This window comes from Photinus pyralis, unplaced genomic scaffold (genome assembly GCF_008802855.1).
Source record: "Photinus pyralis isolate 1611_PpyrPB1 unplaced genomic scaffold, Ppyr1.3 Ppyr1.4_LG3b, whole genome shotgun sequence".
Taxonomy (NCBI): domain Eukaryota; kingdom Metazoa; phylum Arthropoda; class Insecta; order Coleoptera; family Lampyridae; genus Photinus; species Photinus pyralis.
The window spans coordinates 1,489,273-1,514,340 of record NW_022170510.1 but is presented as its reverse complement, the minus strand read 5'-3'; the positions used below and the strand labels follow the sequence as shown (position 1 = coordinate 1,514,340).

Sequence of the window (25,068 nt, the reverse complement as noted above, 5' to 3'; positions counted from 1 at the left end):
TTCCATTTCCTTGTTTGTGCGCTTTGCGTATTGTAATGGAAATGCCGATGTATTTCTGTTTAGCGTAGACTCTTCCTGCATTAACTTTCAATCTATACGAAAGCATACAAAATCGACATTTTTCATTACTTTTATACTTGGCAGAAAGCTACGCGAAGTAAAGCGAGTTTTAATTAAATTTCGAAATTGATACCTGCATGTAGCGCGCGTCTCTGAAACAGTAGATTATATTCAAATATTTGGCGAAGTGGAATGGAAGTTGCACGAAATCACTTTTTTTGTAAAAAAATTATCAAAGTCCTCGTTTGAGATCGAGGGACTTCAGCGCATTTTTGTGTGGCAGATCAGTATTCTATTAGCCACTTTCGACTCAACCATCAATAACAGATCTTGTCGAAGGCTACTACATTCACTAACCGCTTCCCACTTTCCTCGTGCACCCGCAATTCGCTTTTAAAGATTTGACTCCACCATCAGGGAGATCGTGTCGGGGGCTACCACATTCCCTTTGACGGTACCTCCTTCCGACGTCCCGTTCACCCGCAATTCGCGTTTGAAGATTTGACTCCACAATCAGGAAGATCGTGTCGGGGGCTACCACATTTCCTTTGACGGTACCCCCTTCCGACGTCCCGTTCACCCGCAATTCGCGATTGAAGATTTGACTCCACCATCAGTGAGATCGTGTGGCGGGCTACCACATTCCCTTTTACGGTACCCACTTCCGACGTCCCGTTCACCCGCAATTCGCGTTTGAAGATTTGACTCCACCATCAGGAAGATCGTGTCGGGGGCTACCACATTCCCTTTGACGGTACCCACTTCTGACGTCCCGTTCACCCGCAATTCGCGTTTGAAGATTTGACTCCACCATCAGGAAGATCATGTCGGGGGCTACCACATTCCCGTTGACGGTACCCCCTTCCGACGTCCCGATTCGAGATTTACGAAACGTTAAACCGCGTGAGTTCGCAACGGAAGGTAAAAGGCGCCCGAAGTAGACTACTTCTCGAAGACGCGCGCGCGCGCCTCGCAAAAGGTCGTTAATTTCGCCCCTATGACAAAAAACAAAATTCCGCCCCGCAGGAGTCGTGCGCGTTTACAACATCTTTCCGACGACACCAATTTCAAAAGAATCGGACCAAAACTGTAGTAGAAGATAGGAAAAAACTGAAAAACCTTCCCGTTAGTATACTACGCTCGAGGATGACGCCCAGATGTCGCCAACCCCTCATCATGTAGCCATGTCCCTAAGGTTGACAAATTTCACGGCCCTGTAGATACACGTACACCCGTTGCCTTTCTACAAGAGTTCTTCTACGCGCCCACATTTGCTGCCAGCCAGCCAGCCAGCCAGCCAGCCAAAGTGAGATTAAAAGCTACTTTTTACAAATAAATTTGCAAAAATGCGCTAAAAAGAGGTACTCTAGCGTTGTTCTTTATTTTTAACCACCAGTGTAAATCCTTTTTCATGCGAGATGTAATGGCAACTTTCCCAGAGTAACCCTTATTTGAATGTTGTAGTGCTCTGTATTTGGCCTTTTCCAATCGCTTAATATACAGCCAACCATACTTAACTGCTGGGCATAAGGAGACTAGGTATCCAATTAATTTCGCCAGTTCTCTGATTGTACAAAGATCTAACTTTAAAAACGTTGAAACTCTACTGACTAATGCTAATTGTTTTGATTCTGGAATTTCCATCGTTAAGTGAACAGAACTAAAAATAAACCCTAAAAATTTACATTGCTGCTCGGGTATTAAAGAGCTCTTTTCTAAGTTTACTTCAAAACCTAATTTTTGTAAAGTTAAAGAAATACACGTAATATTGGTCCTACATTCTTCTGCTGTATTACCTAGTATCAAGAAATCGTCTAGATAATTCACCAGAAGGCAACCTTGATTTCTTAAATGAGAAACAATTGGTTTCATCAATTTACAAAAAACATAGGGGGCCACAGACAACCCAAAAGGTAAACAAGTAAACTGATATAAACTTCCATCATATTCAAAGCGCAGAAATTTTCTAAAACTATATTCGATTCTAACTGAATAGTAGGCATCCTTTAAGTCCAAAGTTACCATATAACAATTGCTAGAAATAAGATACTTTACAGAGCGATAATCTTCTAACTTAAAATGTTGAGGCGAAAGAAACGAATTAAGCCTCTTTAAATTTAATACAAATCTAAAGTCACCTGAAGGTTTAGGAACCAGAAAATATGGAGATAAAAACTCTCCGTTCTCGTGAACACATTCCTCTATGGCACCCTTCCTTAATAAATTTATTATCGATTTCTGTAATTCTATTTTTTCCTGAGACGACACATGCCTATGTGGAGGTAGATTAATTTGGAATGGTTTTGAAATAAACGGTATTCTGTAGCCAGATACCCAGTCTAAAATAGTTTTGTTCCCAGTAAGTTGTTCCCAATTTTCCAATTTCAAGCAGATTTGTCCTATTGTATGTACCTGTTGTTTTAATGACGGCTCCGATGTCGACGGTCGTCGTGGTTCCTCTGATGAAACGAAGAAGTCCTTCGTCGATCCGCCACGATCCTGTGCCTCGCTCGAGAGGCTGCGCGCCTGGAGTTTGAAGAATTCACAGGCAATGAATGGCGATATGCTGAATTTGTGATGTGAGGTACAGTTCTGGGTATGCGAAGGACCCGCTCTTATCTCTTGGGCTACTTTACCTACGGCCTGCGCATTCTTTAAATAGTCAGCAAAATTTGCCCCAAATAGGTACAGCAGATGGAACACTTCACATGTTACATGTTAACTGTGCTGCTTCTACTAATGCCCCAGCATTGTCGTTGACATCAACCGATTCCTCCGATATAATTGGATTAAGAAAAGATGCCTACTATTCAGTTAGAATCGAATATAGTTTTAGAAGTTTAATTTAATGTAAAATGCAAGGAATAAAACGGAAAATAAATAGGAATTGTGTCCCATACAGATGTTAATATAATAATATGTTCTAATATATCACACATTAATTGTTTACTGGTATAACGCATGACGTGCGATAGTTTATTTCAAAACACAGTATCTACCACACCTCTGTTGTGGTGCATGAATTTTGGTTAAGTTTTTAAATTTGATTTTATGCCAATACACAGTAAATACCACATACTGTGTTTTGTCTGTGGTTTAGTGTCTGAACATTTCACTTGCTGTGTTTTGGATTAGTATATTGAATTATGGAGCTGCAGATAGTGGGTTTTGGCAAAAATTATCTCCGTAACGGTAATAGATAGAGCTATCCTGGTTAGCTAAAAACATGCAGAATTAACACAGTATCTACATGGAAGTGGTAACTTATTTTCGAAAAAAATGTTGGTTACTGTGTTTTGGAATGTGTCAGCCGGGTTGACCTTCATGCCAAGAATGCATCAAACAATGCCCCAGATTTATCGGTCAAAATTCCATTTACTGATCTCAAAGAACACTTCAAAAGGGAATCAATTGAAAACATATTTGAAATGCTTGTCAAGCAAGGGCAAACAAAAGGCAAACATTATTTTATAAACTATTTTAATAGCAAAAGTTTGATAATAAAACACACGAGAAACAATATTGTCACAATAAATAGGTGCAGATCAGATCATTACAATCTTGCGTCATCTCTCTACAAAATGGGAATGGTACCAAATACCAACTGCGAATGTGGTCAAGAACTCCAAGATATCAATCACATTCTATGGCAATGCCCAAGTTATGATCATCTCCGAAAAGATTTCACTGATAAACTTAAAAATTTTGGAATTCATTTACCTACTCGCATTGAGGCAATTTTGCACAATACTACTACCTCCATTTGTAATGTTATATGTACATTTCTAAATAGTTGCAAGTTAAATATTTAACATTATACTAATATATATTTTTTTATGTTTCAATGTGACTGATGTAGCATTATAATCAGCTGTAAAGATTTAAAATGCAAATAATAATTTAAAAAAAACATTCTAGGGTAAAAGTTTAAGGTAAGAAAGGCGGTACAAGGGTATACGTAGATACACGTCGCCATATTGAAAAAACAATACCTTAATTCCCTATTTGTCAGTGCTCAATCTCAAACGGCTGTTAATTTCTTCATCTCTTTCCCAGAACAAGCTGACTCAAGAGTTTCCACGGTGATTTTAGCTTTACGATAAACTAGGGATGTAACAGTATATAGCGATTAAAAACGACTAAAGTTGAGATCTACCTGCGCTATCGCGGCGCAGTAATATCCGGAACTAATTAAGAGAACGAAAAAGCTAATTTGAAACTTGAATGAATGCAGAAAAGACAGATTTAATTTCCAACACGGTTTAAAATTTTTTTAGTGAAATTCCAATAATATTCAAAACTCAAACGGATCTACCCTTAAATTGAAATAATAATACAAAGAGTATTTGCCGTCAGGAAGTACACGTTAAGAATAGACTGCTGGGTATCGGCACAAAATTGGTAAATTCCCCTTTTTCAGGTCAAATTTTCACTCCATTAGGACTCGATATTATGCTGAAACAAATTACACGCTGACATTTTTAGAAGTGGGCGGATACAACACAGGGTGTACTAATGAGTACCATGTTAAATAGCGTAACTAATAGAAAGCGCATGCAAAGATAGAAATAATGCATTGCTTATCAATTTCACTTTTAAAGTATTTTTATGCTAAAGGTTCCTTGACCAACAGGAATGTAGTATTGCTTTGAAAACGTGACTCGGGGTGGAGGCCGTAGGATGCAGTAACGTACATCATAACCTCACTATAAATGTAAAATAGAAATCCTTCAATTAAATCGTTTACTACATTGACAGAGCAGAATTCACGGCTTTTAATGGTTCGCAAATGCGAAAACTGGGTAATGGAAAACATAACGAGAGTTGTAATTAGTTAATACCCTTAAACTAGATTCTAGTTTAATAAAGAGTCAACATTGATACTCGCTCAATAGCTCACATTTTAAAGTCCTCTCAAGAAAGATTACAGTAAAGGAATTTCCATTTAATCTAAATCTGGAAAGCTAATAGAGTGGAAAATGGTCTTTCGCAACAAGGTTTTATTCAACTACATCATATTTAAAGTAGTTTTTGATGTCCTTATTGAGATCGTTCTTTGCACAAAAGCTGAAGAATGGAACGACTAGATAACGGGATGAGTGGCCAAGCTTATAGAAATAGAGTAGACTAGATTTCCTGAAAGCAAACACTGTTCGACCTCCCGTATCAGGAGGACATTGAAAGCGCTTTATACACAATAACTCGATGACATAATAGCTGTCCTTCAGAACACGTATTACACCGCAGTATATATGCAAGCTTTATTCTGTGGATTTTCCTGGGTTTAGAAATCAGCGGAAGTAAGGGGGACCTACAATAAGGTAGTCGAATATCGGCCACAGTTAAGGAAGTGAAATGGGTCATTATTCTTAACTGAAAAGGAAGAGACCTTACGTTGATTAATATTACAGCGTTTTCCTGTGGAATATGAAGTGCACCTTCAATACGCAAATGGAGTATTTCAATTTGGGCTAATGTACAGGAGTTCCGTGTCGTATACTTATTGTAAACATTTTTTTCTATATATACATAGCTCCTTGTGTAGTAAAAGCTTGCATTGTGCAGAATTTATAATAAAATGTGAACAATAAATATCATCAGTATACACGTTTACAATGGAATGAGTGTCCCTGGATTGTGATGGAAATGTTACATGTTTTAAGTTGTTGACAACCGCTCAACATTTTAAGCAAGCATGTTCACTGTTACAACTTGCGTTGGAATAATGATGTTGACGCTTAGCTTTTTTTTAGTAGTGGAAACTGAAAATCTGAAAATATGATAAATTTTGTTACATTGTATTGAAACTACTTATTTCATGTATATGCAACGGAATATTATCAAAAGGAGGTTGTTATATTTGATATAATTGTATCTTTATATTTACGAGACAAGTAGAATGTCTCTAAGTGTTCAAACTAAGTCATTGTAAGGTAAGATTCGTTATCTTGATACTCTCATAACATGTGTTGAAATCAGGGCTGTGGTATGTTTTTTTTTAATTCTTGGAAGCGATCTGTTGCTCTGGACCCCAATTAAACTTAACGCCATTTCTTAGTAAACTGGTCAGTGGGTAGGTCAGCTGTGAAAATTGAGGGATGAATATATGGTATCTGGATGCCATTTCTAGGAATCGTCGGACTGGATTTACCGGTCGTAGTGGTTCCATACTATAGCCTATAGCCCCGACTTTTTTTGGAATATCGATTTATACCATCTCGGCCAACTAATTGACCTAAGTAGGTACTTCAGCTGTGTCCTAGCAAACATGCATTTGTCTGGTGGTAGAAATTCCTGCAAATTAATGAAATAGTCTTCTGAACCTAGAATCCTGTCCAAAAGCTTCTGGAGTGGAAAGACTTTGAACTAGAATAATCCCCTTCCAGGGATCATAAAGCGTGATTGGCTTACTTTCTTCACTAAGCCGCACCTGCCAGTACCCGGACTTCAAATCTAACGTGCTTATGTACCTGACCTCCCGTAAACGGCTTAGGATGTACCTTGCATGTATGGTAACGGGTATGCATCCATGATCGTCAGCTGGTTCACTTGTCGATAATTTATACAAAATCTGTATTTACCGGAGGATTTTTGTATTAGTACAAGGGCTGTTTGACGACACAATTACTCCATCTTGTAAGATCTTATCCACCTCTTTGTTACGTTCACTTTGGGCAAAAGTAATAAATTTAACTTGTGGTAAGCACACGGTAAGCTCAGAAAAAGTCGGGGCGAGTCGAGGTGAATATCGGGGTTCTAGTACACTAGCAACAATAAAGAAAAAGGGAAATGTAGTAATAGTAATCCGGATAGGCACCACTTAGTCTGTAGTCACTTTCAAGGAATGGACGAAAATAAAAAAATTTCCTTTCAACTACAGGTTGCAACGGCCTTGTTGAGCTCAAGAAGGACGCTTTGTGCTTAATCTGTAACAGATACCAACACAAACAAATAAACTAGGAGTGTAGTGAATAGCGCGGCACATAAAATATGGCTTAAGCAATGCTAACGTCTGACAAGTGACACTGATCAGGTATTAGTATAATAAACCGTAATTAATACTCAATATGAATCAATAATTCAAATGACTAGCAAAAGCAAAATTTTGATTGACCACGCCATCGGATATGAAACCATAAACGTGACCTTATCTTCAAGAAAACTAGTTTACGATGCAGAAATAATTACATTGATTAACTCGAAATGTAAATCAGACAGCATGAAGCAATTCTTCGGAATAACGCAACTAAAAATTGTAGATTGAATTGACAAGGCAACGGTAGGTAGCTAACAATAGTCAACCAAATCGGGTCTTGCCATGATTTTCCTTAATTGAAAGTACATTTTTGAACTTCTATCAGAATATCGTCCTGTAAATCACTCAGCGGAAACCACCATATGCCGGGAAGGAGACCGCCATATGGAATGCCGAATGGGAAAGGTTTAGTTGCGGTCCAGGGATGAGTTGTGACGCTGCTCGTGTGCGTGTATCTTTTCAAAATGGCAAAGTGAAAATATTTGGATTATCCGTGCTTTTCAATAATTCGTGATTCGCCTGGTCCCGGGGAACAGGGATGATCGGGGTTCTACTGTACTTGCCGTTAGGAACTACATCGAAGTGTAGGTCACAGGTAATGGTGGTATAATTTTACAAGTCGGTAATGTAGAAACCCAATCCTAATAAGATAGCGGGTTCAAATAAAATACAATGTCATCGACGTAATGCGTAGGTAGTAGGTAACATCCAGGTAAATACAACGTAAAATGTTTGAGAATTTAAAGAAAACTCAGAAACTTTGAAGAAAGGTAAACTTGAGATTTAAACGAAAGTAAAGCCCTAAAAAAACCTATTAAAAAAAATACTGCGTAATAATCAAACATACCTCGTACTGATTATATGCAAATAAATCCGTAAAAAGCACAGCCACAAACATGAAGAAGAAAGAGGAAAAACCAATCCAATGATATATGGTAACAGCTAAAACAAAAAGCCCTTGTACACAGGTAAGACAGGAAGTCAGTAAAAGTAATGGCGTACCAAGAAAAAACTTTGCATGTAATAATGCGACAGCAGAAACTTCACTGCGCAATAATATATCGTGAGCAAGATAAACTTAAAGAAGGAATAGGAATTAAAAGTACTATGGAAACATCTACACGGCCTCCGTCGGCGAAGAAAAGAATTATTGTAGTAAGGAATCTATAACACTTGAAAAAAATTTACTACAGGAACAGCTGACATCTAAATTAGTGGATTACAAAGTAAATTCTTAGTTGGCGTAAAAATTTAATAAGAGCACAAACCAAATAGTTACATAAGAAGAATTACAATGGCGAATCATCAATAATTTTATGCATTGCAGGATTACAAGGATAAAACCGTTGTTTTTACGGACCCACTCCTGGCTTTACAACAACAGCATGTTCGTCAGCATTTGTACGCCCAGGAGAGGTTTAAAACTGACTCAGTTCTTGCTTCAGAAATTGGTTTAATCTGTGCGGCTTGTCTTTGTTCTCTTTGTATTTTCCTATAAACTTTTAGAAATTATTTAGATGTTCATTCATTAATTCATTCCACATGCAACTAGTTAAATAATCCGAAGGAAGAGGGGCTAGGAGTGGAGAGGAGAGAGATGCTATATTGCAAGCCTAAGCTACTTTTAAAAAATTATAAATTATGCATTTCAAATTTTACAAAAAAAAGGTGGCGCTCAAGCGTTCAAACAAAACAAAAAAGTTCTATGTATGTATGACGTTTTCCTAGTTGTTGCTAAAAAAATATGGGCATAACTACAGTAAAACGTATAAATGTCGAAGAGTCAATCAGAGTTTTGTACTACTTTTGTACTTCAATATTACTACAAAGGATTATGCAGTTAGTAGGGTTAGATTTGTACGTGACAGGGAACAACTATTGCCGCATACAATGCTCTTATTTCCGCAAGCACAGAAGCGTGCTTCCATTTCTATCTTTGGCACTCATATGGAGAATTGACGTAAATTTAATTTGCTGTTCTGGACGATCGACTAAGTCAAGAACATTGTTTTCCGGGTGGATGCGGTGATGAAACTTGAGAATACCTTGCTCCTTAAATGCTTGCCTGTAAATCTGATTAACAAAAAATATGTTATAATGAAGGTTGTAAATCAGAACTTGATACAATTTTTTCATTTTACCATTGGTTGTTTCGAAGTTCCCTAACGATTCGCTCGGCATTTCCCATTTTCCGACTCAAAATTTACTCAAATGTTAAACAGAAAAGGATTTGTCTTGAAAACTTTAATCCGGCTATAAAACAATAATGAAGTTTTTATAGGGATTTGCAAACGAGCTGAAATAAAGTACGAAAATCCCTCTAAATTACGAGATAATTAGGAATTTTTGTACCATGAAGTGAACGTATTATATTCATAAGGCCAACTAAACTTTTCGAAAACTTATTAAAAAATATGCTGAAATAAGAAATGCAAGAGACATTAGAGAGCAGGTGGTCTAGTTTATTATATCTCCACTTATATCAAATTTCACTTATTATTATTTATAACGCAATAAATATTACTCTAATATTATTACGCAATTATGCAGCAAGCTTTGCAGTTAGCAATACCAACATGGTAAAGTATGCTTTAAAAGGCATTTTGTTCCGCTAAAGACCCTATGTTCAACAGAAACTGCTCTATACGGATTATTAGTAGGCAATTTAGCAATTTTCATTGAAATGGATGCCTTCCCTGTTTAAAACGTGGCCTGAACGTTTATAATCTGAATACATTTGCACAGTTAGTTAATTCAAAGCAAGCTTTCGTAGGTGAGAAAATGAAGAGCTATTAGAAGACCGAGTCTCTACAGTAGTATAGAGATCGTAAGTATTTGAAGGCCACTGTGGTATTTACAAATTATGTACAAGCGAAGTCCGTACGTAAAACTTAGCACTGAATGTACTTCAAAAATCCGTTTATTCTGAGTTCAAATTATGTAAATGGATTCAAAAATTAGTAAACACATGGATGTAAATAACCTATATTAATAACGCCCTTGAAGCTGTTAACGTTATTTACGTTATGAACACTGTAATTCTTTACGATTGTTATTAAATAAACTTTAATCGTAACTAACATGATGAAAATGCCAATTGATGCCTCATTCATTAATTATTGGAGTAACGTGAATCAAGTAATTCAACTGCTTTTACACAATGAGTGATTCATATGAATTTAAAGATAGTTTCCAGGAAAATAATAACGACCGGTAAACGTCCGTATTGGTTTTGTGCACGAGATGGTAGTATGCATTAGTTTAAATTACCTATTGACTAAAACTTCTATGACTCTTTCTATGAATAAACTACTAACAAAGACTAATCTAATGTAATTGAAGAATATGTTATAGTTCACAGTACATACCTTCTTCCTACGCCACATTGCAGTTAGATTTCATTTTTTATTCTCAACTCTGCATATTCCCTTCCTTACTAAAGAACCTTGACAAATAATTTTAAAACTATTAGTCTCGTCACCATCTCTTAATTCGCTTTAATTCAGGAAATCAAGTTAAGTAAAACGTTAATTTTAAGTTTGAATTCGCTCGTAACGGTAGTGCATTTTTAACAGGTACCAAATACGCTAAAGAAGGATGAATAATTCTTAGTACGTATACGTATTTCGTTTCAATTTTAATACAAATTTTTGGGGATTTTAGCAATATTGAAAACGAGAAAGGAGACATGAAGGGGAGCTGGTGGAAGAGAAGATCGAAAATGGAAAAGAAGTTGACTATACTTTCTATCCTGGCCTTGGCGGTAATAGTCATACTTGTAATAGTGATTATTATTTTCTTCACACGTAAGTACTTAGTTCAGTAATTATTACCGGTCAATCCAATATCATTTAGTTCCGTAGAATTAATGCCGGCCGGCATCGACACCTTCATTTCCTTTTTTAATTATTTCCATATACGTTTCCATACTTACAAAGTGAATTGGGGTTTTCACTAAATATAATTTCTAGGCCTGGGCTACTTGTACTGGTAAAAAGCTTGTAAATCGGGAAATCTATTTAGTAAATTCTCCTGTTCAGGGGCCATGTCGACGGGTTAATTTGTAATTCGGTAATAGACAGTACTACTGACTTGATTCTACGTGACAATGTTTTAAATTTTGAACGCCCTTCTACAAGGTGTTTTAAAACTAATGGTCAACTTTATTAACTTCAACAACAAATTTTACATCAATCTAGTATTACATTCCGTATACCTATCTGTTATGCTTTCCGTTTTATTTTAGATTTTCTAAAATTGTGACCCTTATGCATAATTTTCCTAGGATGCCTTGAAATAAATACGTTAGAAGACCTGTCAGACCTTTTTATAGTTATAGTTGATAATATAATGACAGATAATATATAAAAAGTTAAATAACGATGATAATAAACAGAAACCGCTAGTAATAACAAACTACAAAATAAAAAAAAAACAACATCAATTGAGGTTTTGTTCTACATGGCCACCGTTTTTTTCAATACATAATAGGATCCTCCGATGAATCCCGTTGGTAGGCGCTTCTTTAGTGTCTAGTACATCCATCTCACTAAAAGCTCTTCTCAGCCTAACTTCCAGTTCTATACGAAAAGCAACTGGTGTGAAGTAAACGTTATCTTTATATGACCCCACACAAAAAAACCCAATGGCGTTATATCTGAAATTCTAGGTCAACGCCACGGACCTCTCCTGTCTTCAAAGACATATAAGCATCATGGATAGAATGAGCGGGCGCTCCGTCATGTTGAAATCAGTTTATTTGAAGGCCTATATTTGAAGAAAATTATGCACAACAGTCACAATTTTTAGAAAATCTATAATAAAAAGGAAAGCATAACTTATAAGTGTAGGGAATGTGTTCTCTGTGGTAATACTAAATCGATGTAGAATTGTTTTTATTGGAAAGTGCAAAAAATAAAGCATGTTTCGTTTGAAAAAAATCAACTTTTTAAGGTTTGAAGTTAATAAAGTTGACTATTAGCTTTGAAACACCCTGTAGAAGAGCGATCAAAATTTAAATCATTGTCACGCAGCATTAAGTGAGTACTGTCGATTTTGGAATCCTTCTTGAAATTCAAGCCAAGGGAGTCATAAATACAGCTCAAAACAATAGCAATCAAACATCAAAAATTTTGAAAAATCTTGAATAACTTGAAAACCTTGATGCTAGGTATAGAAAAATATGGTATCAAACGGCGTAGATTTTCATGTAAATTTTGAAAACGCAATAAAATACAGCGTGTTCTATTTAAAATAAGAAGTTGCTATCGACATGCAGTAGAACCGGAAGTGAAACGGTCATTATAATATTTAATTTCGATATGTCAAAAAAAACTATGTTGGTATGCTTGATATAATAGACACCGAGTTCATTAACCCTTTGGCTACGGCGGTTCATTTGTGTCTTAAGGTGATAAAGTTTAGCCAAGTGCACCAGCGCAGACGGTTATTTCGGTACCATTGAAGTGCCAAGTCGGTGAATAATTCTGGCAACACAAGAAGTAGTTGGTCACCCGGTATGTTGTAACGGAGGCACTCGTTCAAGGAAGGAAATCCGATCGGTATTCTCTCCAAAAGTCTTCCAGTTTCGGGTTTTGATTTGTACGGTGCGGAGAACGGTTGAATCTGGTGTGGATTCCCGACAGGAAGAGTATACTGACTAGATTAACCTTCCAAACTGGCGGAAGAATCAGTCGGAGGACAAAAAACGGATGATTCATAATCGACGGTTGGGTAACGAGAACGGTGGCGGAAAAAGTGCTTATCGGGGTAAAAGTAATAGTCGTTGGCAAAAACCCTACGTCGACGATTCGTTGTCTCGGAAGGCGGCTGCTGTTACACGTATAATTAATAATGAATCCAAAAGAGTTAAGCACAACAGTTGATTGTACATTCTGTAGATAAGCCTCATATGATTCCCCCAAGAAAAATCATCAAATTATAAGACTGAGAAAAAACCTATTTGACATAAAGAGACAATGATTGATTTCATGATCTTGGTAAAAACAAGACAAAGAAAAAGGAAATCTAGGAAAGATGTCGGAATCGTCACCCGGCCCAACCTTCTGTAATCGAAGGTCACCTTCTCTTAAGAGAGAGAAGATCTCTGGACTATTCCACTGAACAGAAACGACATACATTTTGGCAGGAACTTCATCAGGGAAACTAACTGTCTTAATGCCGTCACTCCGGTCTAAACTCAGACGATGTTCTTTAGGACATTATCCTGCCAACAACTGACTGTATGAGGTACGCAGCGGTAATTGATCCCGGCATACATCGTTTAATGCTACCACAATCAAACGGAATGCCTCAAGTAAGTGAAGGATACGAACATTGTAAATTTGCTACGTATTTAAATACCGTTCAAATCCCGAAGACTATTGGAGGACGGATAGTCTTTGATACTAAATACTTAGAAATTTAACATTTCGTTTGTCTACCACTAGCAGTTACCTAATGCCATGCAGTTATGACCAACAATCATTTTGTAACTCCGTTAATACACCGAAATTCCAATACCACCCGATCTAAAACATGTCTGTATCATTCACATATACAACATTTCATGAGAATACGCTCACTTCATTTCAACACCCTTCGAGGATTAAAATTTTCATCAACTTTCGATTAAAATTGCTACTGTGGTCAGTGTAAGAATTTGCTTCGGTTATAGATCAGTTTTTAATTGAAATTCGATCACACGCGTCCTATTCATAGCTTTTTTCAATTCCTTTTTTTTTCCATTTAAAGCTTGATTAAACTCTCGTATTTGGAACAATGAATAGAGAGAGTATTGCTGTATTTCAATAATAAATTTCCCTCATATTGGTGGTGGAACAGAAACTAATTAATATTCGAATTTAAATTGAGGGTAATTATATTAGTGGTCATGGTATTTAAAGCAAATATGTTCGTCACTATAGGAAATAACATTTTTCAGTTTAACCAAATTATGAAATTTATTATTTTGACTGGTGATTTTGTGACAGCTTTGCTGTTTATCAATGAAGCGTTCATTGCGGCTTATTAAATTTACCCTATCAAATCGTGTCTACTTTGTTTGTTTAAATTGTACAGTGATCACATTTATTATAATAGAGAAAGATTTTACACGATGCTTGCCAAAATTTTACCAGTTGGTAATAACTGTTTTTGAAATTTATTTGACGAGTTTTCTATAATAATAAACCGAATTCCTTAAATAAGTAAACAAGCAGGAAAAAATTTAATATGTATCAGATCAACTTCAACACCATATTACACACTCAATTTTATATTTTACGTTGTGATAAAACTTGCTTTTTAAATCTCATATAATGTGCTTACGTAGTAAGTTACGGTCGAAATTACTTTTCAGTTGCCATTTAATTACGATTAAATTACATCTGAAAGCTTTGACCGAAATATAAATACATTATAATTTTCATTTGCATCCATGTTACATTTTATTCAAACGTTACAGCTGCTACATGCGACTTACCTTTTTTTTATTTTTATTATATTTGCTATTTCGGGATCTATGCCCATTTAGCAACATTTTCAGTAACTTATTCATTTACTCTATAGGAATAACACAGGACACACTCTTCTCGCCAAGAGGTCTATCATGGCATTTTACATTTAACAATACAGGTAGCGACCTTGATTTGTATAGGAGGGTAAGACAGAGGTTCAATACAGAGGATACATCATACAGATCCATGCACGCACACACCCTTAAATATTTAACCCAGTATTAGCTACGTATTCAATTACTATATCATAAATGCGTCTACAGTTGGAACTCAGTAGAGCAACGATGTTGATGGGAAAATGAACACCACTTTCTGTTAACCGTGCACTCATCTGATCAATGAAGGGCCTTCTCAGCTCGCAGTTAAAAAATATGTGATTCAAATCACCAGTCTCGAATCCACAATCACACCCTGGCGAATCTACAACCCCGATCTTATACAAATGAGATGGAAACCTCCCATGTCCAAATTTAAGACGTGCAATTATCGAAAAGTATCTTTTTGGGGTATACTTATCAGAATACCATGGTCTAAACTTAACCGTTGGGTGGATTAAAGCATACTGTGTTTGTCTTTCTTTATGATACTCCTTCCAATATATATCCCAGGCTTCAACTATGTTGCTTTTGAGAACATTCAGAAGGTCTGTTCTTGGTGTGGTACTCTCGAGACTGATCCCCTCTTGTACAGCTTGTTTAGCCAATTCGTCTACCAGTTCGTTTGCTTTTAAACCTGCATGTCCTTTGATCCAGTAAAACGCAACAGTATGTCCTTTCTTTATAATTTTAAAGGCTTCTGCTCTAATAGCGGTAATTAAAGGATGGGATTGAAAATAATGGACCCTTTTATTGATAGTGGCCAGGACACTCTTACTATCTGACATTATGGCCAGGTTCTTTGCTACATTACGTTTATAAAAATATTTTAATGCTTCTAATATTGCAGTCGCTTCAGCTGTAAATATAGATTTGACCTTTCCAAGATTAAATAACTTTGAATATTTAGTCGATAGCTCGTAAAATGCACATCCGACTCCCACCTTGCTTTTAGAACCGTCTGTGAATATTATCTCCCAACATTTCAAGTTGTCTAAGGTGTTATAAAATAGTTGGCAATCATGTCTAAAATCCCCTATATAACTAGGGAAAAACGTTGGCAGACTTCCGACGTAAAAATCGTGATAGGAAGCGTCCGGAATTTCTTGTATCCAAAGAGGAATTTTTAATTCGTGAAGATAAAGGCTTGCCACGGAAAGCGGAGGAGACTTCTTTTTAGACCAAAAAGCCGAGGTTAAATCGTGGGACATAAGCTCTTGTAGCGAGTTGTAAATATTTTCCAGTTTTAGGGCGATTGTTTTCGTAACATATTTTAAAGCCAAATACTTTATTCGAAACTCGAGTGGTGGTTCACGTGCTTCCACATACAATGCTTCTACAGGAGTTGACTTCATAGCCCCAATGCAGTGTCTTAAGGCTTTATTTTGAATGACTATGAGTCTTTTTAAATTTGGTTTTGATGCTGCTCCATATAAATGCAAACCATAATCTATTACGCTTCTTGTAAGTGCTTTATAAACCTTTAATGCAGTTGGAAAATCCATTCCCCATCCCACTCTAGTCAATAATCTTAAAATATTGAGGGATTTTTCACATTTTTTAGTTAGCATGTGTATATGTTCCGTCCAGTTTAGTTTGTAATCTAATCTGATCCCTAAGTATGTAACACTTTTAACGACCTGAAATAGTGTATTATCTAAAACCACAGGGTTCAAATTATATCGCCTTTTCCGTGAAAAGAATACTACTGCAGATTTTTCAATACACATATCCAAACCATTGCTGAACATCCATTGCTTAACTTTCCGAATGGCTTTACTTAAACGCTCCTTGACCACAGATACATTCTTATGTGACGTGTAAATAATAAAATCATCAGCGTATTGAATTACACTGATGCTATCATCCTGCACAGTCAAGAAGTCGTGCGTATACAAATTAATAGATCCCTGTGGAAGCCCCTCAAAAACACATCTAGGGCCTATAAATTGACCTTTGCCACTTCTTATATAAATCTCTCGATGAGAGTACAAACCGATCAGGTTTTGCGCTAGTTGGTTCGGGAATTCCAATTTAATGAGTTTCTTCTGCAAAATGTCTAATTTCACACATCCGTAAGCATCCTTGAAATCGATAAAAACCGCTCCTACTGTTTCTTTTTTGGAATAACTTATTTGTATGTCGGAAACTAGTTTTGTTAAAGCGTCAGCGGTGCCTAATCCTCGCTTGAATCCAAATTGAAATGCCTGTAGCTTTTTCTTCCTTTCCAACCACCATTCAATCCTATTCTTGACCATTCGCTCTAATGTTTTAAATATACACGATAAAAGTGATATAGGCCTATATGATTTTGCATCGTTTGGGTTTTTATTGGGCTTAATTATTGGGACAACAATGATTTTTTTAAAGGTGGGCACGCTATCTCCAAACAGGTACACTCTATTAAATGCAGTTACCAATAATTCCTTCGCCACGGTGGGCAGCCACTTTAATAGCTGATATGTAATATTATCAAAACCTGGTGCTGTATTCTTAGCTGATTTGACTGCCTTGATGAGTTCTTCAATTGAAAATGGTTGTTGTAAAAAAGGATCACTTACGTTTGACGTTTCCTGGTTTTTTTCTGATTGCACGTACGCCGGGGCTAAATTGTCAGCGAACTCTTCAATATATGATTCCGATACGTGGTGAGAGGTAGGACATCTTTTAAATTTTCTCACGATATTCCATAATTTCTTTGAGGACGTAGATGTGTTTAAGTTATTACATAGATTTTGGAAACTGTCGCGTTTTTTGTATTTCAAAAATCTTTTAGAGTGCGCAATAGTCTCTTGACAAGTAATGAAATTATCCAAGGTTGGATTTAACTTGTAATTCTTTACCGCAAGTTTCCGGCAGTGTACCACATGAGAACATTGATTGTCCCACCATGGGGGTGGAGGTCTGGATTTCTTTAACACAGGTTTTCTTAATACGAAATTACTGTCGCATCCCTTTTGCACTGAATCCACAACACAGTCAATTATTTCTGCTGCGGACTTGGGTACCTCTTTAGCGTTTAGACTTCGATCCACGTAATTACAAAATTCTAGACTTTTCTTATCATCTATTTTCCACCGAGTTGTAGGGTAATAGGTGAACTGGAGTTGTAAATTGAAATTTAAGTTCATGCGAATGGGAAAGTGGTCTGACCCATATGTATCATCCATTACCTTCCAAGTGATATGAGTAGCAATCCCTGGCGATGCAAATGTAATATCAATTGCAGATCTCGCTTCGTTTGGGCGCCCGAGGCGCGTAACTGATCCGTCATTCAAAAACACGCTATTAGTCCCATCTATTACTTTTAATAGAATATTTCCCGCGTTATCGTTTTTAGATGAACCAAAGGCCCTATTGTGTGCGTTCATATCACCACCCACCATGTACCTCTTCCCTAATTGCCCTAACATGTGCAAATACTCGCCTTCTGTTATGTTACTCGCGTAACCCTGCGGCCTATATAAACACATTACATTCAGATCAAGATCTAGCAACTTGACCCCACACACACTAATTTCAGCATTATCAGATTTAATATTCAACGGAGTGTATTGAAGATTTCTATGTACAAGTATAGCGGCGCCACGGGCCACCGTAACCATCCGTACGATCGTGTCTTACTAATGTGTAATTTTTAAAAAAATCTATGTGGTTACTTTTGTACCAGGTTTCCGTTAAAAGGGCTATATGGATGTTACACTCTGCTAACATATATTCTAAATTCGGTTTATTGGCAGCAACAGATCTTATATTCCATTGCAAAAGGTTTAAATTGTTATAATTATTGTTATTATGCATTATGTAAATGTGCATAAATGTAGGGGTCAAAGCGAAATTGTTGTTTAAACAAGTTATGCTTGAATGTGTTATAACAATATTTTAAGAGAGTAGGTTACAGCAAAGTTTTGTTTCCATACTACAAAATTAATTGTTTTGTGTGCGAATCTTACAAAGCAGACAGCTTTAAACTGACTTTAAAACCACTAATTGAGTTAGACCTTTATGAGGGTGTACATTGTAGAGGGGTCTTTTAAATCTCAATGTCTAGCACTGATTCGTTGGTAGTGAAAAGCGTTCTCCTGTCGTTTAGCAAACAGACAAGGAACAATAAACATTTTTATATATTTACTGTTTCTGTTTGACGTCGCAAATAATGAAAGATTTTCAAATAAAATTGGGCAACATATTCGAATAGACGAGATGATTTCCTTATAGCTTTGGATTCTCGTGGTTCATTCATTAAAAATTAATAAATATGGAAGATATACTCAAATCTGTATAACAACGTTAACTTTATATGTAATTATTTACGGCTTATAATGATTTATTGTCATCAGCATGTAGTATAGCCACCCGTTTCCCGTTCAAAATTAACAATTAGCACTGCAGGTGTTTTTTTTTCGGTTTATATAGGGAGAATTGTACATAACAAGGTTGAAATAAAACCCTTTTATTTTTTTTTGTGCTGTCTGTTTATGTCGTCGCTGTCTGTTTAGGTTGTCAACGAACTGTTTTGTTGTAAAAAACCATTTTATGCAACTTCATCTTACTTTTCTTGAACTGAATATGACTGATATCACAATTTAGCGTTTTTAAGGGACATTGACTTGGGATTACGATAGGTCTGGGGATCTCCTGGGAGGATGCGATTACTAATTCAGTCTACCCTGTATGTCACAATTTAATTGTATAGCAGTGATATCAAGGCCACTCAGTTGTGGCATCAGAAGATTCAATAGGAATCAGGTTTTTGCCAAAAATCGACTGCACCGAAATTTCTCGGGAAAACACTTTTTCTTATTAATTTTGGTGCGTAGAATTCAAAACAATTCGTACTTTTTCGATTAGACTTCTCAATCAAAAGTTATAGACTAGAAACCAATTTCGAAAGAAAATTCAAAGGGCTGTAACTTTTGAACTAGTGGCCCAATCTTCGAACTGTTTGAAATTATGGGTTCTACAGGGCACATTCTATAAGAAAATGTTTTTCCGATCGTTCTGAGACAATTTTTTTGGGCCTCAAAAAAAGAGAGTGTATAACCTTCCTTTTTTGCCAAAAATCGACTGCACCAAAATTTCTCAGGAAAACACTTTTTCTTATTAATTTTGGTGCGTAGAATCCAAAACAATTCGTGCTTTTTCGATTAGTCTTCTCAATCAAAAGTTATAGACTAGAAACCAATTTCGTAAGAAAATTCAAAGGGCTGTAACTTTTGAACTAGTAGCACAATCTGCACCAAAATTTCTTGGGAAAACACATTTTCTTATTAATTTTGGTGGGTAGAATCCAAAACAATTCGTACTTTTTCGATTAGACTTCTCAATCAAAAGTTATCGACTGGAAACCAATTTCGAAAGAAAATTCAAAGGGCTGTAACTTTTGAACTAGTAGCACAATCTTCAAACTGTTTGAAATTATGGATTCTACAGGGCACATTCTATAAGAAAATGTTTTTTCCGGGCGTTCTGAGACAATTTTCTGTTGGGGGCTCAAAAAAAGGCAGTGTATAAACCTTCCTTTTTTGCCAAAAATCGACTGCACCAAAATTTCTCGGGAAAACACTTTTTCTTATTAATTTTGGTGGGTAGAATCCAAAACAATTCGTACTTTTTCGATTAGACTTCTCAATCAAAAGTTATAGACTAGAAACCAATTTCGAAAGAAAATTCAAAGGGCTGTAACCCTGGCTGTAACTTTTGAACTAGTAGCCTAATTTTCAAACTGTTTGAAATTATGGATTCTACAGGCCACATCCTATAAGAAAATGTTTTCTTCCGGTCGTTCTGAGACAATTTTTTTTTGGGGCCTCAAAAAAGGCAGTGTATAACCTTCCTTTTTTGCCAAAAATCGACTGCACCAAAATTTCTCGGGAAAACACTTTTTTTAATTAATTTTGGTGCGTAGAATCCAAAACAATTCGTACTTTTTCGATGAAATTGTTTTTTTCCGGTCGTTCTGAGACAATTTTTTTGGGGCCTCAAAAAAGGCAGTGTACAGGATAGGAACATAGATACATGTCCTAGGGTTTTCCTGTTGTGTATCAAAAACAACGGTTCTTTTTGTACCTCCAAGCCAGAAATCTTTGATTTAACAACCCAGAGTTCTTAAACAAGGGCAAAATCCTGCTTTACCGTGAAGCGTATGTTTGCCTTGGCAGCTTGGGCGGTCATACTTCAGTGGAATCATGTAGAGTTTGAAGTGTACCCTAGGACGTTCCCACTTGTTGTCTTTAGCCTGGATTCTCACTTGGGACAGTCATGAGTGCCGAGTCTGACGTTACATGCTCCCTTGAATACCCAAACACTCAAGTTCCACAACCACCTCAAGGCACCAATACTGTGCGAAGAGATATTGACTTCAAGTCCCGAAATCCTTCTACTCTATGGTACCGTTGTACACCTGGGCCATTTTTTCGTGGATAACTTTTGCTCTATTGCCATGTTTAGTGAAACCGCGCGATGTTCACTAATCTTTCGAAACAGAAAATACTGCCAAAACTGTCTTTTAGAGCAGAATTACGCACAGAAACATGCCTTCTCGGAGTAGAAGTAGCAATGTTGCACTACATCTACAAAATTAAAATGCAGTGCTAAGGAGTAGAAAGTTTTGTCATCAACAGTCAAAACTTCGAAATGGTAAAAATAAAAATTATGCACAAACATAATGGTAATAAAAAGTATTAGGTTAGAAGGAAACTTTAATTCGCTTCTGAAAGCGTTGTGGAAAACATCAGTCGAACCGTAATCTCACAATTTCGCTGTTTAATTTAAATCCCGGTAACTGACCAACTTCTGTCTATAGGAAACAATGATGTAGAGAGATGAACGATTCAGTGTAATTACTCACAGCTGCAAATATTGCTTCATTCTCCAATGCAAAAGGAATTTAATTCGAATCAGTAACAATAATTACTTCAAACTACTTTACTGCGCGACGAAGAAAAAGGTTACAGCCCCTTTTCCAATGTTACAGAAAGGTTGCCTTAGGTAGAAACATGTTGTTTTGACTGAGAAGGAAAATGTATTTTTGAATTATTCAGCGCAGCGCCGTTTTCTTCGTAAAAACCAAAGGAAGCACCTTTCTGGAGTCTATTTTCTCACCGTTAACCCCATCCTAACCAAATGGCTTTTACTAATTTTTGTTTAATTTCAGTTTAGGTCGTTTCAAATGCAATCGCAATTTACAATTCACGCCTTACAGGCATTAATTGCTACCTTTATTTGTTTGACTACTGCATTACTTACGCAAATCAATTTGTATACTTGCAATAAGTTTCACGTTTAAATTCAATCATCAAACTCTTAACGGCAGACAGCAAATGTAATGCATTAGAATATTGCATATATCAGACAATTTATACAGGTAGCTTCAACGCTAAAATGTTTCTCATTGTAGTAAAGGTAAATCCGGCACAATACGAGAACGTAAATGCGAAGCGTAATAGACAATAACATTATGCATTAGTAGGTATGAAATCATCATAATGTAACATTAATTGTACCAATTAATGCGGCAATGCATCATAGCTTTCCGGTCACATTTTTCATTTTATATAATTCTACATGGCAATTTTCTAAACTTTGTTACTTAAGTAAGCACGTACGTTAATTTTTTTATGAATATTAAGCACTGTCTAAGAACATCCTCTCATCCCATTATTCCCTCTAATCTAATCTAATGAGAGTTAAACTATTTTGAGAATTAATAACGCAACGTAACATGTAGTTAGTGGTTATTAACGACTAATATGGAAAATTTTGCAGGTGCCCCAGACGTATGCCTTTCAGCAAGCTGCGTTCATGTCACCAATCACTTATTAGATCACATGGATCCCGATGTTGACCCATGCGAAGACTTCTATGAATTTGCTTGTGGAGGTTTTATGGATAACGTGCAGTTGGATGACGACTATGTAAAAACGATAAATACCTTTATGGAGGATACGGTGCAAGATCGCATACGAGGAATCATCGAGGAGCCGGAAGAAGATGATGATCCAAGGTCAATAGCTAACGCAAAAAGGCTTTACCGCGCGTGCATGAATTTAACCGCAATCGAGGAGAAAGGGTTGCGCTTAATCAAAGATTCGATACGACAAATTGGTGGATGGCCGCTGCTAGAAAATTCCAATTGGAAGGAAAAGGACTTCGATTGGAAAACTGCGACTTACAAATTAAGAGAGCTTGGTTACGGCTTTCAGTTTTTTATAGTTATGCGCATTAAGCCAGATGAAAATGATCCCTCCAAGAGGATTATAATGGTAAGGGCCGTTTCTATTTTCCAGTTTATTTCCTATATTGTTATATACAGTTGCACAGTCCTTGGAGTTCACTGAGCCGTACGGATAGCAATGAAGAGGAGCGACTGTTTGAATTGTACGTTGACATCGCCGAAGTCTTCGAAGTAGACAAAAATCGCGCTCGAAATGAGTACAGAGAAGTCATCGATTTTATGAAGACATTGTTTATAGTAACGGTCGTTTGCCAGTAATATTGCATTGAACAACTTGGAATTTTAGACCCCTGAAGAAACCAAGGACTTGGACGATAAGTACGACCCTCTTACAATATCAGAGCTTCAGTATAAATTTAGAGACGTTCCTTGGTTAGAATACATTAACAGATTACAGTTCCCTGCCCCAAACATCTCATATGAGCAAATTGTAACCGTATCCGATTCTCCTTACTTCATACGACTACAAAACGCTTTGAGGCGTACGCCAAAACGGTATTTTACACATTAATTGCACTCCAAAAATTTCTTTCGTAGGGTTTTAGCAAATTTTATTGCCATGGAAGCCATTCTGCAGCACAGCATGTATTTAACAAGGGACATACGTGATGTGGTTATGAAATACTACGAAGCAATGCGATTAGAGAAGAACCACGTGATGAATGTGCCACCCCGCCACGAGTTATGTTCGCAATTAGTTGGATATACGTAGGAATTAATCTGTAAAGGCTTCAGATGGTTTAATGGAATGTTTTAGATTTTCATTACCGTTGCAAGCGGCTTACGTTGAAAAGCACTTTTCAAACCATGCGAAAGACCGTGCATACGAAATATTTCAAGACGTAAAAAACGAGTTCAAGGAGGTGGTTAGTAATTTGAAGTGGATGGATGAGGAAACTCGCGTAAAGGCTTTGGAAAGGTTGTTTAGTAGCAAAAGTTACATAGGGTATCCTGCCGATCTGTTGCACTTTGACAAAATCGAGCAACGATACCAAGGGGTATTATATACTACAGCATGCCACTAAACTATAACACTACTTTTAGTACCACATGGAAGAGGACAATTTTCTGGCATCTGTACTAAATGCTGACTACTACGCTACCAATAACAGATTCAAGTTGCTGCACGAACCGGTTACTAAAGACGAGGAGTTGAACGATGCATACGCTACCTACACACAAAGTTCATATTATGACAACGATAACACCATAAGTACCCACTAACCATAGCTATAAGTCGTGATTTAAAACATTATCGTTCCAGCCATACCAGCCGGGATGTTACAAGGAGTCATTTTCGACGAAGATCGACCCAATTATCTAAACTTCGGTGCCCTTGGTTCTGCTATGGGTCACGAACTGTTTCATACAGTGTTCGAGGGCCCAAGCTGCGGAAAACCGAAAATATCGAAGCACTACGATTTTATTTCCACACAGACTATGCTACGTTACAAAGAAAAATTGTCGTGTGTAGCCATGCATTACGGAAAATACTTTGTTCCAGAAGTCAGGGAATACGTAATGGCAAACGATTGTTGTAAGCAATAATCCAAAGTTACATTTCAGCTAAACTCGTCGAATACCCAAAATGAAGACATCGCCGACATTGCTGGGGTCAAACTTGCTTACGAAGCGTACAATGACTGGCTAAGTAAAAATGGTGCAGAGAAACGATTGCCCGGTGTGGACTATACGCCGAAGCAGCTGTTTTGGATTGCGTCTGCCATGAGATGGTGTGCGAAGGGTACGGTGGAATCAATAGAAAATTCAATTGCTCACAGCAGTAGCTCGTTGAAGAGATTTAGGGTTTTGGGTACCTTGCGGAATATGGAAGAGTTTGCTAGAGATTTCCAGTGCTCTTCTACTTCTTACATGAATAATGAGAATAAATGCGAACTGTGGTAAAGCTTAGTGATTTGGACTGAAACAACTAAATGTTAATAAGTAATTTAATATATTTTTATGTTGTTTAGAGTACAAACCAGAGTATTAATATTATAGTGCCCGACTTCTTTTACTTTCCCGTGCAGGTAGATATAGCAGAATGTAGGGGTCCGGCAACTTGGCCCCCTCACTTATGGCTGTTTGTACCGACACATTTAAGCCAAGCTTAGCTTAAGCGTA

The 25,068-nt window shown here is 36.8% G+C and overlaps 1 protein-coding gene across 1 annotated transcript; it reads left to right on the top strand.

Moving 5' to 3' along the window:
- The first annotated feature begins 10,482 nt into the window (after nucleotides 1-10,482).
- Nucleotides 10,483-24,921, top strand: LOC116166715 (neprilysin-2-like). The gene is made up of 11 exons (XM_031481788.1): nucleotides 10,483-10,610; nucleotides 10,672-10,707; nucleotides 10,760-10,902; nucleotides 22,476-22,972; nucleotides 23,023-23,181; nucleotides 23,231-23,439; nucleotides 23,482-23,652; nucleotides 23,702-23,942; nucleotides 23,989-24,157; nucleotides 24,209-24,462; nucleotides 24,511-24,921. The coding sequence occupies exons 2-11, from the start codon at nucleotides 10,694-10,696 to the stop codon at nucleotides 24,847-24,849; spliced, it is 2,196 nt and encodes a 731-aa protein (XP_031337648.1). The 5' UTR covers nucleotides 10,483-10,610; nucleotides 10,672-10,693; the 3' UTR covers nucleotides 24,850-24,921.
- The last annotated feature ends 147 nt before the right edge of the window (nucleotides 24,922-25,068 follow it).